This window comes from Mustela nigripes, chromosome 2, assembly GCF_022355385.1.
Source record: "Mustela nigripes isolate SB6536 chromosome 2, MUSNIG.SB6536, whole genome shotgun sequence".
In the NCBI taxonomy this organism is placed as follows: Eukaryota; Metazoa; Chordata; class Mammalia; order Carnivora; family Mustelidae; genus Mustela; species Mustela nigripes.
The window spans coordinates 17126931-17148508 of record NC_081558.1 but is presented as its reverse complement, the minus strand read 5'-3'; the positions used below and the strand labels follow the sequence as shown (position 1 = coordinate 17148508).

Sequence of the window (21578 nt, the reverse complement as noted above, 5' to 3'; positions counted from 1 at the left end):
TTGATCCCAGGACCCTGGGATCATGTCCTGAGCCGAAGGCAGAGGCTTTAACCCACTGAGCCACCTAGGTGCCCCTAGAAGTTACTTTTAAGACCTTTAGAAAAGGGGTTGGCAAACTACAGTCTACCTGCCCAAATGCAGCCTACCTCTTGTTTTGTATTTTGCTTTTTTTTTTTTTTTTTTAGATTTTATTTATTTGACAGAGAGAGACATAGCGAGAGAAAGAACACAAGCAGGGTGAGTGGGAGAGAGAACCAGGCTTCCCGCTGAGCAAGGAGCTCTATGTGGGGCTCGAACCGAGGACCCTGGGATCATGACCTGAACCAAAGGCAGATGCTTAACAACTGGGCCACCCAAGTGCCCCCCTACCTCTTGTTTTCGTGTGGTATGAGGGAAGTGCTGTTTTCAAATTTTTGTATATGTTTTTTGGGGAAAAATTCAAAAGAAGACTAATACTTCATGACATGTAAAAATCATGAAATCCAAATTTCAGTGTCCACATACAAAATTTTATTGGAACACAGACATGTCCCTACCATGGCAAATTTGAGAAGCTGTGACAGTGATCGGTGGCCTGCAACGCCAAAAATATTTACTATCTGCCTCTTCATGGAAAGAGTTTGCTGACCTCTGCTCTAGAGTCAGAGGGAACACATATTACGAAAAGGGATGTAAATACATTCTCTAGAAAGAAGATGATCACTTATTTAAGAACCCCCTATCACACCTGATCTGTTGCTATTCACAACTCCTCCTGCTGAACTATTAGGAACTGTGGACTCCACCAGGGAGATAAAGTGTCTTATACAAAATATTCCTTTTAAAAAGGAAATGAGCTAAACCTGAAATAGAGCCACTCACACTGGAGCCATTAATGGCCTGTACAGGCCTGCCCAACACCAATGTGTCTTTTTTTTTTTTTTTTTTGAACTTCAGTTTCTTAACCATAGTTACACAATTATTCTCTTTCTGCCCCCCACCCCTACCCCCAGGGAGTTTCAATGCTAATTAGGCTCAGCAATAAAGCAGCCTTGTCCATCAGAAATGTAAGAGGTGAACTGCATGGAGATGCCTAGAAGCATCCACTTTCCTAACTCAGGTGTCAACCATGGCCCCACCTTACTGAGCAAGCGCCACCCACAAAGCCAGCTCAAGCCAGCGCTCCACCCCCCAAACAAAATCTGACTCAGACGTTAGCTGAGTAGGGCTATTCCCTGTTGCAGATGTCAAGCCTCAGTCACAAGCACCGTATTTTTCTGTTCTCACCCATTCCGGTGGACTTCAGACTCCCTGGGGGGATTAAGGGTTTTGTACACCCCTTACATAGCTCAGTAAATAGTCACGGAAATTAAAATACCAACTCTATCCTCAATAGCAGCCCAGAAAGTCAACAATTCCCTCTGAAAATAAATTAACCCTGGCGAAGAATGGCAGTTTCACCGAAGGTTATGTAAAGATGGACAGCATGATCTCTTGGTTAAATTTAGAAAAGCATAAATTTAGAAAGCAGGGGGGGCCTTAGGACTTTCTACCCATGTCCTTCAAATTTTTCTTACATATTTAAATAAATACAGTAAATCTTCCAATAACTGTAACACTTGAGGGCTACTATTATAATCTATTACTATCACTTGCCATTAACCAGATAGATCTCTCTAAATTGCTATGTAATATAGGTAAAGCTATTAACTATATGTTAACAATGTATAATACATTAACTATCATTACCTATAATATAATGATGATGATCCATAACTGAACTATTTTAGGTTACTTGAAGGTTAATAGAAAACACTGGTGGTTCAACACATGCCACTAAAAATCTTCCAAAAAAAACGACTAGCTATAGACTCCATCTCATATCAGCTCTGTCTAGTGCTCCTTACCTCCTGGGATCATTCATCTTCCTTCCAACCACACTACATAACACATGATCTAAGCCCTACCAATGAGACATTTCCTCAAGACTTTTCAAATGAGAAAGAAGAGGGACAATCCCCTGAGGATAGCAAGGAGCCATCAGATTCTCACCACCCCCACGTATGAAAAACCAGTCTGCAGGGGGAGGAGGATGCTGACCACAGAGGGAAAGTGTCTTGGCAGCATTTCAGTCCCTGGGCCCCCAATCAACACTGTCTTTCCTGCAGTTTGACTACATGAACCAATAAATGGTTGGTCTTGCTGAGGGTAGTTCTGCTATTAGAGCCAGAGTTCTGAGCACATGGTCCAGAGAAAGCCCTGGGGGAAATAGAAGAGGGGGAGCCTCCTTCCTGGCTTTAGTAGATGGGCTGCATCTAAAGGTGGCTTTAGCTCTGAATGGGCCCTTACAGTGCCTCAAGGCCCCCATTTTCCTCACCAGTCGGGGCTTAAAGGATTAGAACACTCGACACAGTAAAGAGGTCATTTCTGCTGTGCAAATATGATTTAACTCCTATCAAGACCAAAGCAAGATTATTTTTATAGATACAGATAAGACTCTTCAGGCCAAGGAACTAAAATAGGTGGAACAATTTTGAATAATAAAGTGCAAATGGCCAATAAGCACACGAAAAGATGTTTAACATCATGAGTCATCAGAGAAATGCAAATCAAAACTAGAGTAAGATACCACTTTATACAGACCATAGCTAGCTATCAGCAAAAAAACCAACCAAATGAAAACAACAACAACAATAAAACCCAGAAAATAACAAGTGTTGGTGAAGATGCGGAGAAACTTGAAGCCTTGAAGCAGGGAGGGCACTGCTTGCACTGCTGGTGGGAATATAAAATGGTGCAGCCACTGCAGAAAAGTTTGGAGAACAAAGAATAATAGTATGACACAGCAATTCTGCTCCTAGGTATATAACCAGAACTGAAAGCAGATATATTTGTGTGTTCACATATTCACAGCAGCATTATTCATAATACCTAAAAGGGGGAAAGAACCCAAGTGCCCACCAACAGATGAATGGATATACAAAATGTGATCTATTACACAACAGATTATGTAGCCTTAAAAAAGGAATGGAATCAAGAGAATGAGAAAATAAGCCACAGACAGGGAGAAAAATATTTGCAAAAGACCTATCTGATAATGGGCTGTTACTCAAAACCTACAAAGAACTCTTAAAACCTAACAGTAAGAAGACAAGTGAATTTTAAAAATAGGCAAAAGACTAATAGATACCTCAGCAAAGAAGATACACAAATGGCAAATAAGTATATGAAAAGATGTTCCATATCATGTCATGGGGAAATGCAAATTAAAACAAGATTATCTATTCGAATGGCCAAAATCCAAAACACTGACAACACCAAATGCTGGTAAAGATGTGGAGTATAGGGAACTCTCACTGATTGCTGGTGGGAATGTAAAATGGTATAGCCACTCTGGAAGACAGTTTGGCATTTTCTTACAAAACTCAACACATTCTTACCATACAACCCAGCAATTACATTCCCTGAGATCTTCCCAAAGGAGTTAAAAACCCATGTCCACACAAAAACCTGAACATGAATATTTACAGCAGCTGTATCCACAATTGGCAAAAGTTAAAAGCAATCAAGATGTCCCTCAGGAGTTGAATGGGTAAGTGAGCTGTGGTCCACCCAGACAGTGGAGCATCATAAAGCACAAAAAGAAATGAGCTGTCAAGCTAGGAAAAGACATGGAAAACTTTAAATGTATATTACTAAGCGAAAGAAACCAATCTGAAAAGGCTACATACAGCAGGTTTCCAACATCTGGGACAATGGAAGGATCAGCAATTGCCAGGGGTTGTGGTGAGGGAGGGATGAATAGGGGGAGCACAGATGAATTTTAAGGCAGTGAAAATTCTGTATGTTACAATAATGCTGCTTACATGTCATTATATAGGTCAAAAACCACAGAACATATGACACTGAAGAGTGAACCCTAATGGAAACTAGGTTTTGGGTGATAATGATGTGTTCATCTGAATTCGATTATAACAAATGTACCACTCTGGTGCAGGAATTGTTAGTGGGGGGTGCTGTGTGTGTTGTGGGGTTAGGGGCTTTATGAGAAATCTCTGCATCTTCTGCTCAACTTTACTATGAACCTAAAACTACTCTAAAAAACAAAAGCTTTCTTTCTTCCTTTCTTTTTTTTTTTGAGTTTATTTATGTATTTGTCAGAGAGAGAGCACAGAAGCAGGGAGAGCTGCAGGCAGAGCAGGCGGAGGGAGAAACAGGCTCCCTGCTGAGTAAGGAGCCTGATGCAGGACTGGATCCCAGGACCCTGATGCAGGACTGGATCCCAGGACCCTGGGATCCTGACCTGAGCCAAAGGCAGCAGCTAAACCAACTGAGCAACCCAGGTGTCCCAGAGGCTTTTTTTCTTTTAATTTCAGGAAACTCTACCCCCCAACATGGTGCTTGAACTCACGACCCCAAGATTAAGAGTCCTATGCTCTACCAACTGAGCCAGCCAGGCACTCTAGGCCTATTTTTTTTTTTTTTAAAGGAATGAAATTCTAATACATACTAAAATGTGGATGAACCTTGAAAACATTATACTAAGCAAAATCAACCAGACACAAAAGACCAATATTGTAGGATTCTACTTATAGGAAGGGTCTAGAAGAGGCAAAATCAGAGATAGAAAAGAGATTACAAGGGGCCAGGGGAAGGGGTGATGGAGACTTATTGCTCAATGGTTATAAGGCTCTGCTTTGCATGATGAAAATGTTTTGTAATAGACTGTGGGTAATGGTTACACAACATTGTAAATGCATTTAATTGACTCAGGGAGACTAAAGGACTCCATAAAAATCTGCTTTTTGCTCCTTTTCTTGCTTCTATTCTTGCTAGTACCTGCACCCCCACCCCACTTTACAAATCCTGCATAATGCAAATAGTTTATGTCCTCCATGTAAGGAAGGGGCAAGGAACCAATGATCTCTTTAGAATAGATAACATTTAAGGAAGGACCAGGTGAGAATGACCAGAAGCCATCATGTGCACATTTCAGACCTGGACATCTAGACGCCCAGGCCCTATGGCTCCAAGGAACAGCATCTGAGCCCTCATCCTTGTTCCAATCAGTTCCTAGATGCCTGAGGGGACACATACACCAGACCACCTTCTTCAATAAAACTCCCAGACCCCATATAAAGACGAATCTCCCAGACACTCTGTCTGTACCTGCACTTGCTCTATACCTGCAATAAATTCCGCTTTAACCTCCTGCTGGCTTGCATTGGATTTCCATCCATCCTCTGGGTCCCTGGACCCAGCTTGCTGCCATCATTATGACAAATGAATTATACACTTAAAAATGGTTTAAAAGGTAAAATAGTAATAATAATATTATACATATATATTATGTATAAAATTATATACATTATATTACTATATATTATTATTATTTAAATAGTGTAATGGAAGAATAAAGTGAGAGTAATCAGTCTCCCCATTTCAAGATTTACTACAGCCATAATTTGCAAAACTGCGTGGTACTGGTGCAGGGATACAGTACTTCTTGACCAGAAGAACAGAACCGAGAATCCAGAAGTAGCCCCACACAAGTATGGCCAACTGATTTTTGACAAAGGTACAAAAACATCTGTACCTCAAATGGAAGAAAGGGAAGTCTTTTGAGTAAATAGGACTGGAGCGACTGCATATCCACAGGCAAAAGAAAGACTTCAACTTATACCCGTTTATATAAAAATTAACTAGATACGGATCACAGATTTTTAAATATAAAACTTAAAAATTTTTAGGGGCACCTGGGTGGTTCAGTAGGTTGATTTTGGCTCAAGTCACGATCTCAAGGTTGTAGAACTGGGGCCTGCCTCAGGCTCTGCGCGCTCAGTGTGGAATCTGCGGGAGGATTCTCTCCCTTTGCCCCTCTTCCACCCACGCACATGCCCATGCATGCTCCTTCTCTCTCTCATAATAAATAAATCTTGGGGAAAAAAAAAAATAGAACTTTTAAAAGAAAACACTGGAGGAAATCTTTAAGACACAGGGCATGGTAAAGAGTTCTGATATGAGACCAAAACTACAGTCCATAAAGAAAGATTTGATCAATTAGACTAAATCACAATTTAAAAAACATTGCTCAGTGAAAGATCCTGTTAAGAGAATTAAAAGACAATTCACAAACTGGGAGAAATATTTGCAAACTCGCAAAATAAATAATTAGATTTTATTTTCAAATTAAATATAAGCCTGGTTTCTTTGGGTTTCAACTTTGTCTGCTTGAAATGGGGAGAATTATATTGACCACAAGAAAATCTTTTTTTCAAAAGAAAAAAGATTTTTTTTTTCAAGATTAAATGATAGAAGAGAAATGAAAAGGTCTTTTAAATTAAAAAGACACTCAGCAGGATCTCAAGAGCTCAGATCTTAGATCCTGTCCTTTCTCTGCAAGAATCTAAGGGGATCAGCAAAGACTATGCTTTCTGAATGGCAGGAACAGGCTTCCCCAGAACTGAATGGGCGGCAGATTCCCAGATTCATCACAATGGTACACCAGGCTACTGTAGAAATCCTCCCAATACACACTCTGAGAGGTGTGTGATGAAATAAAAACAAAAATGGGGCACCTGGGTGGTTCAGTAGGTTAAAGCCTCTGCCTTCAGCTCAGGTCATGATCCCAAGGCCCCGGGATCAAGCCCTGTATCAGGCTCTCTGTTCAGCAGGGAGCCTGCTTCCCTCTCTCTCTTCCTGCCTCTTTGCCTACTTGTGATCTCTGTCAAATAAATAAATAAATAAATCTTAAAAAAAAAAAAGAAATAAAAACAAAAGTATCATTATTTGCAAATTATACTTATAACTTTGTGCTATTACTTGCAAACAATACAATTAATAACAGGACTTGATACTAGTTAGTAGTATATTTTTGACATATTTGCCAAATATGAGTCCATCTGGCAAAGGACTTCTATCCATAATATATAAAGAACTCTGAAAATTCAATAGTAAACAAAGAAAAACAATCCAATGAGAAAATGGGCAAAAGACAGGAAAAGACATTTCATTAGAAAGGATATCCAGATGGCAAATAACAAACACATGCACTGTTCAACAACACTACTACCCATTAGGGAAATGCAACTTAAAATCCTAATTAGATATCACTACAGATTTGGCTACAAACAGAAAATGGCTGTTTAGCCAAAATGGCTAAAACAGAAAAAACAGTAGCGACAGCAGTTGCTGGTGAGGATGTAGAACACTGTATTAGGCAGGGTTCTCCCGAGAAAGAGAAGTGGTACATGTGTACACACATGGAGAGGGAGCGAGAGAAAGGAGGGAAGGAGGGACGGGGGGCTGGTTTTAAGGAGTAGGCTCACACAATTACGGGGGCTGGCAAGTCTGAAATCTATAGGGTGGGTTGACAGATGGAGATTCAGATAAGATTTGATGTTGTAGTCTAGAGTCTGAAATCTGCACGGCAGGCCCCCCAAGTGGGAAAATTAGACAGGGTGTCCCTGTTATAATCTCAAAGAATTGTTTCTTCTTCAGACACCTCAGTTTTGGGGGGTGAGGCCTTCAAAAATTATATGAGGCCCACCACATTATGGAAGGTAATCTAAAGATTTATTTATTTATTTGACAGACAGAGATCTCAAGTAGGCAGAGAGGCAGGCAGAGAGAGAGAGAGGAGGAAGGAGGCTCCCCACTGAGCAGAGAGCTGGATGTGGGGCTCGATCCCAGGGCTCTGAGATCATGACCCGAGCAGAAGGCAGAGGCTTAACCCACTGAGCCACCCAGGTGCCCTATGGAAGGTAACCTCAATATACTAATTTAAATGTTAACCACATCTTAAAAACACCTTCACAAGCAACATCTAGACTATTGTTTGACCAAACAACTGGGAACCAGTGCCTAGTCAACTCGATCCATAAAATTAACCATTGTATTCATACATGCTGGTAAGAATGTAAAATGGTACAGCCGTTCTGGAAACCAGTTTGGCAATGTCTGCTAAAACTAAAAATCAGGGGTGCCTAGGTGGCACAGCCGGTTAAGTCTCTGACTCTTGGTTTCGGCTCAGTCAGGATCCCATGGTTGTGGGACTGAGACCTGTGTTGGGCTCTGCACTCAGCATGGAGTCCGCTTAAGATTCTCTCTCTCCTCCTCTCCCTCTGCCCCTCCCACTCGTGCTTTCTCTCTCAAATAAATAAATAAAATCTTAAAAACAAAAACAACTAAAAATCAATTCACTGGATGACCCAGCAATTGTGCTCTTGGGCATCTATCCCAGAGAAAATGAAAACCTATCTTCATGCAAAATCAAATAAATGAATATTCATAGCAGTCTTATTTGTAGCCCCAGACTGGAAGAAACCTAAATGTCTTAAACGATTAAACAAAATGTGGTACATCCATATCCCAGCATACTAGTTGGAGACATTAAGGAAAAAACTATCAATACATTTAACAACTCTGAGAATGCTCTCAAAGGCATTCTGCTGAGTACAGAAAGCCAATCTCGAAAGGTCACATACTTTATAATTCCATTTATATAGCATTCTTGAAGTGAGAGATGGAGAACAAATTAGTGGCTGCCAGAGACAAGGGATGGAGGGTGGGAGGGGGATGGGTGTGACTATAAAGGGGCAGCACAGGGAAAATCTTCATGGGTACAGAATAGTTCTATATTGTGGAGGTCTTCTGGATGTGGAGGTCACATGTAACCTTGACAAGTGTCAATGGTGGCGGACCGACGTGACTTAATTATCTTACTAACACGAGTTCCACCAATGGAGCAATCTTTGTGTGTTTCCTGCGATAGTCTAGCAATGAACACGTAGTATTTGTTGAATGAGTCAAATTTCTGAATGAATCAACCCAAAATATAATTGAGTCTGTCATGTCAGTCCCCATTTTGTTGGGCTCCCCACTGCTTACAAGTCAGAGTCAAATCCTAAACTGGCTTCCATCTACCCCAACCAGCGTCATCTGCCACCATGTCTTTCTTCTCAGTTGTTGGCAATTCCCCTACATCACCCTATTTCCTCTACTTGGATCCTTATCCCTTATTTTTCTGCTCATTCATGAGTATCCAGCTCAAATGCTCCCTCTTCTGAGGGACCTCCCAGACTCCCAGGCAGTCTGCTCTCCATCCTGTAGAGCCTGGTACAAGCCTCCAGCATACATTACAGCATAAATTATGTTTTCCCTAAAGAAGGTCTCCCCCTCCAGAATGTGTGTTTTCCCCACAGAAATAAAGTACTTAACACAGTGCTTCATTGCATGGGTACTTAATGAATCCTAGAACCCATTTCATCTAAGGGATAGCTCTCAGTCTTTCATCGGAGATACAAATATATAATAAAACTTCTGATGAGTTTCATCTCTTCTTTTTAACCTTGATCTTCTGGCTCGGGACTGATTGAGCTGGTGGGAATAAGACACTGACACATCAAGAGGGTGACTATCTAACCTTATCTAGAAATTTGGTTAGCTGAAGAGGCTCAAGAAAAAGATGGTAAGGGTTAGGGATGACTTGAGGAGGACCTGGCATCCAGGCTGACAGTGTATTCCCAACAGCAGAAGAAATAAACAAGCCACACCATGGTAGCCTTGTTCAGGTGCATTTCCAACAAGCTGGCATATAAGGAAAGTGGAGCATCCTTTCATCTTAAATGCTGGATGGCCTGTCCACAGTCCACAACATGGGCAGAGGGAAGCTAGTCCATTCCACTAAAAGCATAAATGATTAATCTCACAAACCCATGGGGCTGAGAACCAGACAGCAAGTACAATAAAACATACTGGGTTCAGTGTGGAGTTTTGATGGCATTTTAAAGCACACTGTGTGAAACCCTCTATTGATGGAGCTTTAGATCTCTCTGCTTTTAGGGGGCCCCGCTGGGTAAGTGACTCCGGAAGGGGGTGAGAGAGGAAGTGGCTGACCAGCTAGGACTAAAAAAAGACGTGGGCCATGGTCTCATACCGAGCCAGTCAAGAGCCGGCTAAAACATTCAGACCTTCCCATCCTTCCCAAATGCACCCCCTGCCTCCCGCCCATGTCCCGCAAGGTAGAATGCAAGCGGAGAGGGAGACAGAAGGGCAGAGTCCACAGAAACCACACGTATGAGCTAGACCAGCAGCATGTGATTTACAGATATTCCTTACCAGTCTAGACTCCACATCACGAGAATTCAAGTTCAGTCTACACTCACCCACCTCCCCAATCACACTTTCCATCTCAATCTCTTACTTGTTCAAGAAACATCCTGTCTGTGCACTTTCACGCCTGGGCCCGAGAACAGGCTTACCCCAGCCAGGAATGCCTCCTCCCACAGTGTCTGTTTGTCAAAGTCCTATTCATCCTTCCGGGCACCAATCAGACACCATCCTCTCGGTGAAACCATCACAAATCCTATGAATTGGAAATAACTTCCATTCCTTTGGTGTTCCCTTAGGCCTCTGGGAATAGTTGTACGGTTACAGGATGGATCAGACCCTGCCTCTCATATTTAATTATGGGCATCCATCTCCCCCACCAATTGATCTGGAAATGCCAAAGATAGAGGCCGATGCCCACTCCACAGCAGGGTGCCTCATGCACCTAGCAAAGCTTTGAGCAGTTATGTACTTCATTAACAGGCTGACTGAAGGAGCATCTCAAATATAATACCAGGGGCCCTGGGCAACACAGCAAACACTTTTGAGCACCTAAAACACGCCAAGAACTGTGCCGGATAATGGACGCTTCACAGGCCGCAGGAGATCGACATCTGGACAGCAAGAGTGAATAAGCGAGCACTTCCACACTGTTCAGTAAGGTAAGGGGAGTAGGTGCAAAGCGTGAAGGCAATGCTTCTCAAATCTTCAAGAGCAGAGGGTTCAAGAGTCACCAGATTGTGGTTCGATAGGTCTGATGCGGGGCAGAGAGCCTGCATTCCAAATGGAGGATGATACTCCAGGAACGATACTCTAAGGAACGAAGGGTCAAGGTCCACAGGAAGAGGGAAGGATTGAGTGCACTGGGAGGGACATGAGAAGATTCCTCAAGAGATGGGATTTCACACCACACCTCACTGTAACAGGGTAGCACGAAAGAAAGAAGATGGCTCAGGTCTGTGCTTCCCAGAAGCAGACAATGCTGAACAGACACAATGCAAAGTGCCTCAGCAGAAGAGAGGAAGGAGTTTCTGGCCATTTCTTTACCCCTGAGGAAAAAAATGGAAATGAAAGCAGTTTTGGAGCACAGGTAAGATTGCTGGTAAAGGTGAGCGACCAAGCCAGAGAACGCGAGAGCCGCGGCTCAGGAGTTGGAGACCACGGGTCATGAAGACACAGCCATCTGGAGGAGTCTGTGGGCAACTGGGGAGAAGAAAGAGGGGCCGGGTTGGGAGGATCCTGAATATCAAGAACAGGACCGGGTGTCCTAGAAAAGTCAACCAAGAGCCGCGGTCAGCTCCAACAGGACAAGCTTAAACTTCTCTCTCTTACGTCTGTCTCCCGGATGCAGTACGCAGTGACCGATTTCTGTGAGCAGCTTAGAATAATCAGAGATGCAGTTAAATCAGCAGCCTTTCCTTTAATCCTTCCGAAAACCAGCCCACACCTGCTGCTCCGGCACTCCCACAGCCCAGCGGCTCTCTCCAGAAGCCATGCTCACTTAAAGGGATAGCCTACGGACAGGGGAAAGAAGACAAGCTATCCCCAACTTGAGTATGAGCATCTCTTAAACCACCAAGAGCTGAGCAGCCCAGGTCTACTTCCTGCTGGCCTGACAAATTTCTCACCTCTGATTCTCTCTGTGGTGCAAACAGAAGTGACTTCAAGAACAAGCCACAACTGGTTTCTCTAGCTCTGGCCATTAGCACCATGTCTCCTAGGAAAAGTCCAGGTGAAATCCTGTGCTCTCTTCACGAACTCCAGAAAATAATTATGTCATCGTCATTGTGATAAATGACACAAAATACACAGGAAAGAGACAGGATGAGCTAAAGCTGATTCCAGAGTTTCAATCCTGCCTAGATGGACCGTATGTCATCCAGGCACAAAATCAACAAAAGCGGCGATGGTTTAGGAGGGAAAGAGCCTTCATTTGAGATATTAATTAGCATAAGGATCAACAGGACAAATGAAATGTAGGACTAGCATTTAGGAGCAAAATAAGCAAGACAAACATAGATGTAAAAGCCATTTGTAATTTAGAGACCATGCCAACAAACCTTTACTTGGAAGACAGGTCAGCATAGTATGTTTCACTGGTCCTCACAGGACAGCTCTGTCAAGGTTATGGGACACTTAGACTTTACTAATTGGCACAGGAAAAAATAAGCTTACAACACGCGTACGTCATTTAAATATGTCTCTCCTAGAAATCGATTCCTTTTAAGTGACCATTGGAAGAGCAGCTACAGGGCTGAGCTGATAAAATCTGGCTCCCGAGAGCTGAGGCAGCACACTATGAAAGTGAAAGAACAGGGAAGGTTATTCCTTAGTGTCCCGTGTTTCTCATCAGTGGGTTTGGACAGAGAGTCAGCTCCTGCTTTCAGGGTCTCTGCAATCACAGCACTAGAAGCAATCCCACTTGCCCATCTTGAGCTTATCAGCTTTTTAAAAAATTGTGGTAACAGGGGCGCCTGAGTGGCTCAGTGGGTTAAGCCGCTGCCTTCGGCTCAGGTCATGATCCCAGGGTCCTGGGATCGAGCCCCGCATCGGGCTCTCTGCTCAGCAGGGAGCCTGCTTCCTCCTCTCTCTCTGCCTGTCTCTCTGCCTGCTTGTGATTTCTGTCAAATAAATAAATAAAATCTTAAAAAAAAAAAAATTGTGGTAACATGTGTATGTTATTTTGTTATGTGTATAACAAAATTTACCATTTTACCCATTTTTCAGCATACAGTTTGGCGATATTAAGTACATTCATGTTGTTGTGCGACCATCCCGACCATCTGTCTCCAGAACTTTTTCATCTTCCCAAACTAAAACCCTGTCCCCATTAAACACTAACTCTCCATTCCCTCCACCTCCCAGTCTCTGAGTAACCGCCATTCTACTCTTTGTGTACTCTGGTTACTTCCTTTAAGTGGAATCATAGAGTGTCTGTCCCTTTATGACAGACTTATTTCACTCAGCATAAAGTCTTTAAGGTTCACCCACACTGGAGCAGGTGTCAGAATTTCTTTCTTTCTTTCTTTCTTTTTTTTTTTAATCAAGTAGGCTCCACACCCAATGTGTGGTTTGTACTCATGATTCTGAGATCAAGGCCAGTGCCCCTCTACCGACTAAGCCAGTTGGGCACCCCGAATTTCTTTCATTTTTAAGGCTGCATAATATTCCACTGTATGCCTTTCAACAAAATGGAGTACATTTTGTTTATCCAGTTAACTGTTGGTACACCTTGTGTTACTTCCATCTTTTGGCTATTGTGAGCAATTCTGCTATGAATATATACAAATATCTATTCTTGAGCTTGTTTTTTTGAAAAGCATTTTTGTGTTCTGATCAGATATGCAGCACACTCTGCCCAGATGTACTGGACCACTGGTGAACTATCTACTTTGCCTGCCAGAAGCCCCAACTCTGGCCCTTACCTTCACGGCCCTGAACACAGCCGGTCAGGTCCACTGGAACACAGGAGCCAACACGGTCTCCTCTGGCCTGCCATTCTGCAAGCAGCTAAGCATCCTCAGCTTCAACTGAGACAGAAAGGGAGCACGGTGTCTTTAGTTAATGCTTCGGAAACAGTCTGCTTCAAGCTCTAGCAGAGCTACAAGACTTTCAAAGATGAGATGCAAAATTTACCAGTAACTTCTCCTATGTCAGTTATTCACAGTCACCAACCAGGACAGTCCCATGATCACCAGCAGTGAGCTGGAAAGAGATCTTCACTTCTGGTTCATCTGCACTCTTTAATAAGAGATGCTTCCGACTGCTAGATGCTGTATGGGAATGACAGAGTGTATACCAGGGCCATAAGGCAAGTGTAACCTACTTCCAAGGCCTTAAACTTGACAGAGGCCATATTTCTATACAACAGGAGTCCGCCAGCCACAGCCAACGGGTTAGGCCTCTACCTGTTTTCGTAGATCAAGTTTTAATGGGACAGAGCCAAACCCATTCATGTATGTGTTCTGTACGGCTGCTTGGGTGCCACGACATCAGAGTTGAGCAGTTGCAACTGAATCTGTATGACCCACAAATCCTAAAATATTTTCTATCTGGCTCTTTACAGAAAATGCTTGCCAACTCCTGGTTCACACATCTTGGTTCACTCTCTTCTCCCCAGCTGGAGCCAAGTGCTGAAGAGGTCAGCTGTTCGTGTGGAAGAGGCCTTCCTAAGCTGGGGAAACTGGCTGGCTCTAGAACAAAGAGGCGACAGCAATGCCAATACTCCACAAATCCAAAGTAGGATGGGAGATGCCAGGCTTGAAATTTAGAAGGGGCTAAGGACATACCTTTCGAAAAATGTGATCTCATCTGCTGTCAACCCACCGCTAAGCTGAACCAGGTGTGGCCAAGAGGCAAACAATAGAGTCTCCTGTACAAAACTGTAAAGGAACCGCCCCCTGTGAGAAGCATCCCCAAACACAGGCTTCTTAAATTTACGCAGAAGCCTCAGAGTGAACTCCCTAAATGCTGCTTCAGTGGTAACTGATTTTCCAGGATGCCTCCAGCTCCCTTTTCCTACCCACACATCAGGCAGCGGCAAGCTCTCTCCTCCTCTGACTGGCGTCCAAATGTAACAGCATGAACTACAACATAACTTGAGGAAGAAAGCAAAACCGACTTTTCGAGAAACATACATTCATACCTAAGTGCACCTCTGCTCTCAAGGAGCATATCCTTCTGCTCAGTTCTGTTTGTTCACTAAGAAAAGGCAAGGCTGGAGATGAACACAAATGCTTGGGGAAAGTCAGTAGAAAACACCAGAAATGAACAATACTCAGAAGCATAAGTTTTCCAATGTGGTGCCATTTCAAAATCAAGAGAGTTCAGAATTCAAATGTGCAAAAGACTAGCTGATAAAGCCTGCATCTTTCCTCTCTCCTGAAACAGAGTAACGGTGGTGCATCGGGACATAGACATCGCTGTCCTCCGTGCTTGAAAATGACTCTGCAGATGGTGTGTGTTCCCTGCTCTGCTTCCTAACGTCAGCAGGGCAGGTGAGTAATGGGAAGAGGATGCAAAAGCATTCCTTCGACCAACAGCTAGGCTAGATCCCAGATATAAAAGCTTTGTCCCTTGGGCAATCCCTTAATATCTCTAAGCCTCAGGGTTTTTTAATCTCTAAAATGAATGGCTTTGATAGAGGACCTCTATGGCTTCTTTTCGTAGGATTCTCCTAGCTCTATAATTAAACTTGTGTAACTCACTATACCACACAGAACATCAAAATGGCATGTATCAACAAGTCCTTACTTCACTTCCTGATAGCCTTTTCCAAACTCTTTCATCACCAAATCAGTGTGAGAGGAAATGAGGCAAGATTCCAGACTCAAATGTGTGGCTCTTGAAGCCGGTCTCAATGAGAATTGTGTACCTGGATTTAGTGGGTCAAAGGAAAATATTCTAATACTATGCCTCTTACCCATGGAAAAGGCATTTCTTTCTGGAGGACAAATTATCAGATCTGGGTTCAAAACCTTAGCAGGGGTCTTGGGAAAATGCTAGAAGACCAATGCCAGCTTATTGGTGAAGTTCATTAGTGGCTGCAGAACAGAGAGAGAGCGCGCGATTGAGCAATGAGAGAGAAGGAAGCTTCTCTCCTAAGCTTATGGGTCAGTGAATAATAGCAGGTTTGGTGACCCCCTTCTGCTCTCACAAATAAGAAAAAGGAGAATGTGAGGTGAGGGGAGATCAGAAAAATGTTCAAGTGGTGGGTCTAGATCTTATTAATGAATAACAAATTGTGAACATTCACTGAATATGGGGAGTCTGCCTAACTCACAGGACCCCAGTGAACCTGACAGATGAGGCCTGAGCATTGGGCAACTGGCAGCCCAGAAGAAAGGAAAGGATACAGGCTGATGGGAAGAGGGGATGGGAACCGAGGTGGAAGCAAACCTCTCTGCCCAGACAAAGCCCAATGTTATAGGCTGCCCAGAAGTCTTGCACTGCTACTCTCCTAACCTTTAAGAGAAAATTGTCATGTAGACGGACCATGGGCTTTTTCTGATAGGAAAAAGATACTCAGCTGGATTCAAACCCATGAGCCAGAAACGGGCCTTAGGGAAATTGCTCTTAAGCTTGAACACAAAATTTTGCATGTATGTTAAGTATGTGCATCTTTCTGGGGAGAGGGCTCATCATTTTCAGGTTTTTAAAAAAGATTTTTCTTTATTTATTTGAAAGAGGGACAATGAGAGAGAGCATGAGATGGGGGAAGGTCAGAGGGAGAAGTAGACTCCCTGTGGAGCTGGGAGCCTGATTCAGGACTCCGATTCTGGGACTCCGGGATCATGACCTGAGCCGAAGGCAGTTGCTTAACCAACTGAGCCACCCAGGTGCCCCGTTTTCAGTTTTTTAAAAAACATGTCAACATAGACATAGAATATGATTTTTTAAATCTAGTATTATTACCCTCTCTGTTCTGCCTCTTCTTAATTATCCAACAGGTGCCCAAGGAATTCAAATTTCAAATAGTTCCAAAAACAAAATTAAGTAAGGTTTGAGAGTTGGCAGTGAATTTTGAGAATACATCATACCAGCTAACGCTAACTTTCAGACACTCCCTAAAGCTCAACAAGATAGAAAAGATGACCTGTTGTTAACAGTGAGTACAACTGACCTGGGGTAAATTAATTCAGGTAGCAGCTGGAATTCAGTTCCATCACTGCCAGTGATAGAAGATGCAACAGAGCAAGGAAGGACATTTGGCCAGGAGAACAGAGACCAGGAGTCCAGTCTCTAGTCCTAGTTCTGCCTATCTCAAGCTGTGATTTTGAACAAGTCCCTTCCTTTGGGCTTGGGTCCTCATCTGTAAAATGTAGGCTACTAGAGCAGAGCAGCAGTCTGTATACTCTTAAGACAATGAATGTTATGTTTAGATAAAATCACCCAGAATTCATCAGAAGCTAAACAAATTCAAAATGGCAGGTTGAACATGCCCATTTATTTTTTTTCTCTCTAGAAACCCCACCATTATTATTCATAATTATGTCATTATTCATAAATATCTGCTGCGACTGAACATTTACTACATGATTGTTTTAAGTCCATTAACTAATGGAATCCCTAACACTCTTATTAGGTAGGTGATGACGCCCATTTTACAGATGAAGAAACTGAGTCCCTAGTGTTTAAGGAACTTGCCTAAGTTTCCACAGCTAATAGGTGGCAGAGCCAGGATTCTAACCCAGGCAGTCTGGCTTGAGTCTGTGCTATACCATTTCTCCGACTGACAATTTGGGAACACCAAAACTCCCAAGGAAAAAGCAGCTGGAAGAGAGCAGATCAAATATATCACCAAACTTTGGAAGGTGAGTAATGACTGACTTCTATGCAGAACAATGAGCACTGCACATGGCAAGTCACTTCGGAGTCCCTTCCAAACCTCGACTACTGGAGACTCAGGTTTCCTCTGTAGGTGTGAGCATAAGGGAGGCTGAAATCAGACAGGAGCGGTCACCACCCCGGCAGAAGACTGGAGGTTTATCATCTGGACAGGATGAACCAGAGACTCCAGACTTGGGCAACCAGGGAACCAACCACTAAAGACAAAGAAGTGGCACCATTCAGGGATTAAGTGAAAGTCTGCATACAGAGGCAAGAGCCCCCAGTACCCTCCCATCATAAGGTTCCTAGAATGGGAACAGCCAACTTATTCCACTTAGGCAGAAGCCTGAATGAAGGTCCATGGGCTCTGAACATACTGCATGGAAAAGGGGAGGCCCATCACCCTACAGGTTTGGCTCTAAGGATGTGGCCCCAGGGCAGGAGTAGCATCACTGGGGAATTTGTCAGAAATGTAAATTCTCAGGGCCATGCCAGATGTACTGAATAAAAAATTCCCAGATGAGGTCCAACAACCAGTGTGTGAACAGGCCACCAGGTATTCTAATACTTGGTATTAGAAGTTTCAGGAAAGACTCTATCCTGAGAGAGAGAGAGAGAGAGAGAGACCAACAATCTCGGTTGGAATTACCTCTAATAATTTTCTTGTTCCTTTGAATGAACAAAAAGCATTGTAATGGAAAAAAATCATTCAAGCATTGTTATGCTAAAGGTTGTTATATTCTGTATTTGCATGAAATGCAGAGGCAAAAGGCAGTGCTTCAATTTATTAGCAATATCTGTAACCATTCCCCTCCATCATACCCTTTTGCTTCTCTTTGTCTCACAAACTTTCCCTGCCTCTTCCTTACAGCCTAACTCTTAACCCCCAAATTCTCCCCATTACTGCTTTTCACCAGTCTCTACTCACCCCAAGCGTTACTGCCATGACCATTCTTCTGCTTACAAACCTCTAGTAGCCTTGACATCTTCTACTATGTAATCACCATGGACAAAAATCTCCTGTTTATATTTACTTCCTCAGCCTCCTTTAGTCCAGTTCATTTTTCTCAAGCCCCTTGGCTCCCCACCGAAGATCCTTTTCCCTCTTGAGGCCACTTCACCCCCGCTCCTGGAAAACCAACCTCCTTAAGCGAGGCATCATGCAAAGAATACTACACATTTTCTCACTGAATCCTCACACTAATACTGAGAATTAGGAATCATCCTGGTTTTTACATTTGGAAAACTGAAGCTTAGAGAGATTAAGAAACTTGCCCAAGGTTACCACTAGGATTTTAATCCAAATCCTTCTATCTCCACACTCTTGACCATTCTACTCTCCTGTCTCCAGAGGTCTGACTCAACTATGGGAAGAAGAAAAGTTTCCTTAATTCTGTAGAAAATAAGCAGGGTGAAAAGATCTCTGCATGTGTGTATATATATATTTCATGGGATCCCGCAGAGATGCTGAGAGCCTTTCAGCCAAAGCCCAACAGGGAGCACAGTTCACAGCAGCACCTTCCCACGTGGAGGGCTCCAGAGGGCTCAGAGGGTTAGGCCAAGGAGCAGCGGTGCATGCCTCTCCAGCAGGAATGGATGCAAAGCACGGGAGGAAGTCTGGCTCTTGCGTCCAGGATGCCAGTAGGGAACAGGTGGTTAAGGGATCCCTCTCCCCCACACGGACCCAGTCCATCCTCCGAGACCTTTGTGGAGGTAGTAGAGATGGTGCACCTTTCAGTGAGGAACAGAGTAGACGCCCACTCCAAAAGGTGTCCAGATCCGATTTTAAAAGCTCTGATCTAACAATCAAGGACAAGCAATGACTGCTAAGGAGAAGGCTGCGCCTTACAACGGCACAGCTAACTTCGAGGACCACCAAGAAATGTCTACGGTGACAAGAGAGGGTGCCCACCAGAATGTAGAGGCGGCCACCGCCCCCTCCTCTCCAGAGGGGTTGCAAGTTCATTTTCTCCCGTCTGTGGGACAGAAAAGCGAGGCGAGTACCCCAATGTCTCCCACCCCGAGGGCCTCAGCCACACACCTCTCAGCCTGTCCTTCTAAGGGCTGAAGGGCTGTCCCTGTCCGTCTCCCCACTCAGCCCCAATTCCTCTCTCCCACTCCGCACCCCTCTTTCCCCTACTCGGTCTCTCTCCAATCTCCCTGCCCTGCCACTCTGCCCACTAGACCTCCTCTCTTCCCCTACCCTCCGCCCCTCTTTCCTTCCCACTCGGTTCCTTATCCCTCAGCCTCACGCTGCCCAGTCTTCGGTACCTTGAGCGTCACGTCGCACAGCTTTCCTTGCCGCCGGATCTCCTCCATGACGCCGTAGCCGCGACTAGGCAACTCGGACACGGAGAAGTGCACCAGATCCTCCAGCTCCTCCGCGCCGTCCTCCACCATCTTCCCCGGCCGCCGCGACTGCGCAGGCCTGGCCGGCCGGCTCGATACTCAACGGGGCGGAGCGAGGGCGCGCGCGAACCGCCGCCGGGAGCGCAGGGCTGGAACAGAAGGGCCTGCCCGGCCGCCGTAGTCTCAGGGCGCTCCGCACCGGAAGCCCGGCTGCCCCGTTTCCTGGTGCAAGCCTAGTCTTCGTTCCCTCGCTTTCCCCACTGTGCTTTCACGCCTGCAGCTGCCTCAGTCTTTCTAGATTAGCCGGGCCATCTCCCATCTTTCCGATTCGGCCCTGACCTATATCGTAGCTCGATCCAGGGCCGCGGATTTCATTTCCGCCACTACCTTGGTACTTCCGGAATCTGCGGAAACGATCCGTTGCCATGGCGGCTATGTACACAGTTCTGCGGCGGCGAGATTCGGCTTGCAGTCGCTGCACTTGCAGCGGTCGGGCGGCGGGAGGACCACTGCCTCCGGAGCAGTGAACGGATTCACGCGCCGCCCGGGTGGGGAGAAGCAGGCTGGAGAGGGGAGTGTACGCTGAGGCGGCTGGCAGCGACCGGGATCCGAAGACCGCTCCACCCGGGAGTCCCCAGGCTTAGCTCGCTGATCTGTGAAACCCGAGCGGAGGAGGGGTCGCGGCATCGTGGGCGCCCTTTCGGGCTGGCTCCGGCTTAGGGTCTTCGAATCTAACGTTCCCTGGCCCCACGAGGGTTCTGCGTCGCTGCCGAGGTTGAGAGGGCGCGAAGTGGGGGACCAGAGGTCTTCTGGACCCTTCTGTATTCGTCAGTTTTCGAACTGGAGGGGGCTTCGGGATCTCCAGGTCGACCCGCTCGCTTTACAGATGAGGAAACCGCTCCAGAGAGGGACAGGAATGGCCCCAAGGCCAACTGCCACCCACACTCCACGCAGGGGTCTGGTATGTTGGATGAGGAAAAGGGAGGAGGCCCGATCTGCCTGGAATTGAGGCCGGGTGCGTTTGGACCCTGTTGTTTTGGGGTTCAGATGCTGCCACCAATCTGACAACTATGAGGGTTCCGTATTGAGAGCGCTTGGTCTGGGCAGGAGCGCTGGAAGCTAGGGACTCGTCCCAGCAGACGCTCCCTCTCCTTTTATCCAGCCTTCAGCAGTGCTTGGTAACAATTCTCTTCATTTCCACCCTTAAACCCTTAAAACATAAGGAAACCACGTGCCTTTCAGAGAGGTCTCCTGGTGACCACTCAGAGGTTCACTTATTTACACCAGAACTATCTAAGGGTGGTGCCCATGAGAGAGACACTTTCCCCACAAGGTACTGGGGTGGCGGGGGAGACACTGCTAAAAGAGAGGGCATGGTGAGGGGCTGAATATGGCTTCTTGCAAGTGGTGCCTGGAAACTAAGTGTCCTGGAAAGGCTGTGGGCTCAGGGATTGAAGGTGGTGTGGGAGGGGGGAGTGACATATGCCCCTTGGGACTCTCTCAGTAGTGACGGAAGATGAACCCACAGGTGGAGATTCAACCGTCCTCTGACTTCCAGCCATGACCATCACTACCAACCACCATTTCTCCAGTTCCTGCTCTGTGCTGGGCACTGTTCTGGACATTGAGGGGGGATTCAAAAGAGATTAAAGCACAGTTCTGTCCCTCAAGCAACTTGTAATTTAATTTGAGACCGGAAACCCACTCAAATGATGCGGCGTAAGAATGGTAACAAGCATTATTTCAGTAAGTGCAAGATGGCATGGGGTCTCAAATGTCTGGGAGTTGAGTGTCTGCTGGTCAGCAGCCTT

The 21578-nt window shown here is 45.0% G+C and overlaps 2 protein-coding genes across 7 annotated transcripts in view; one reads left to right on the top strand and one right to left on the bottom strand.

Annotated features, from left to right (window-relative positions):
- Positions 1–19914, bottom strand: part of KLHL18 (kelch like family member 18) — a 53846-nt gene extending 33932 nt beyond the window's left edge. For 2 of the 3 annotated variants that reach the window (XM_059389596.1, XM_059389597.1), the window contains exon 1: positions 19690–19914. In XM_059389596.1, the coding sequence (XP_059245579.1) occupies positions 19690–19818 (129 nt within the window). In that variant the 5' untranslated portion in view covers positions 19819–19914. Of the gene's footprint in view, positions 1–13514; positions 13620–19689 lie in introns of all 3 variants that reach the window. The other variant, XM_059389598.1, reaches the window with a different exon arrangement.
- A 703-nt stretch (positions 19915–20617) lies between these two features.
- KIF9 (kinesin family member 9) overlaps positions 20618–21578 on the top strand; it is a 51599-nt gene continuing 50638 nt past the window's right edge. Inside the window, exons 1-2 of one of the 4 annotated variants that reach the window (XM_059389592.1) lie at positions 20618–20728; positions 21296–21513. In XM_059389592.1, the coding sequence (XP_059245575.1) occupies positions 21477–21513 (37 nt within the window). In that variant the 5' untranslated portion in view covers positions 20618–20728; positions 21296–21476. Of the gene's footprint in view, positions 20729–20820; positions 21514–21578 lie in introns of those variants that run through there. The other 3 variants (XM_059389593.1, XM_059389594.1, XM_059389595.1) reach the window with 3 other exon arrangements.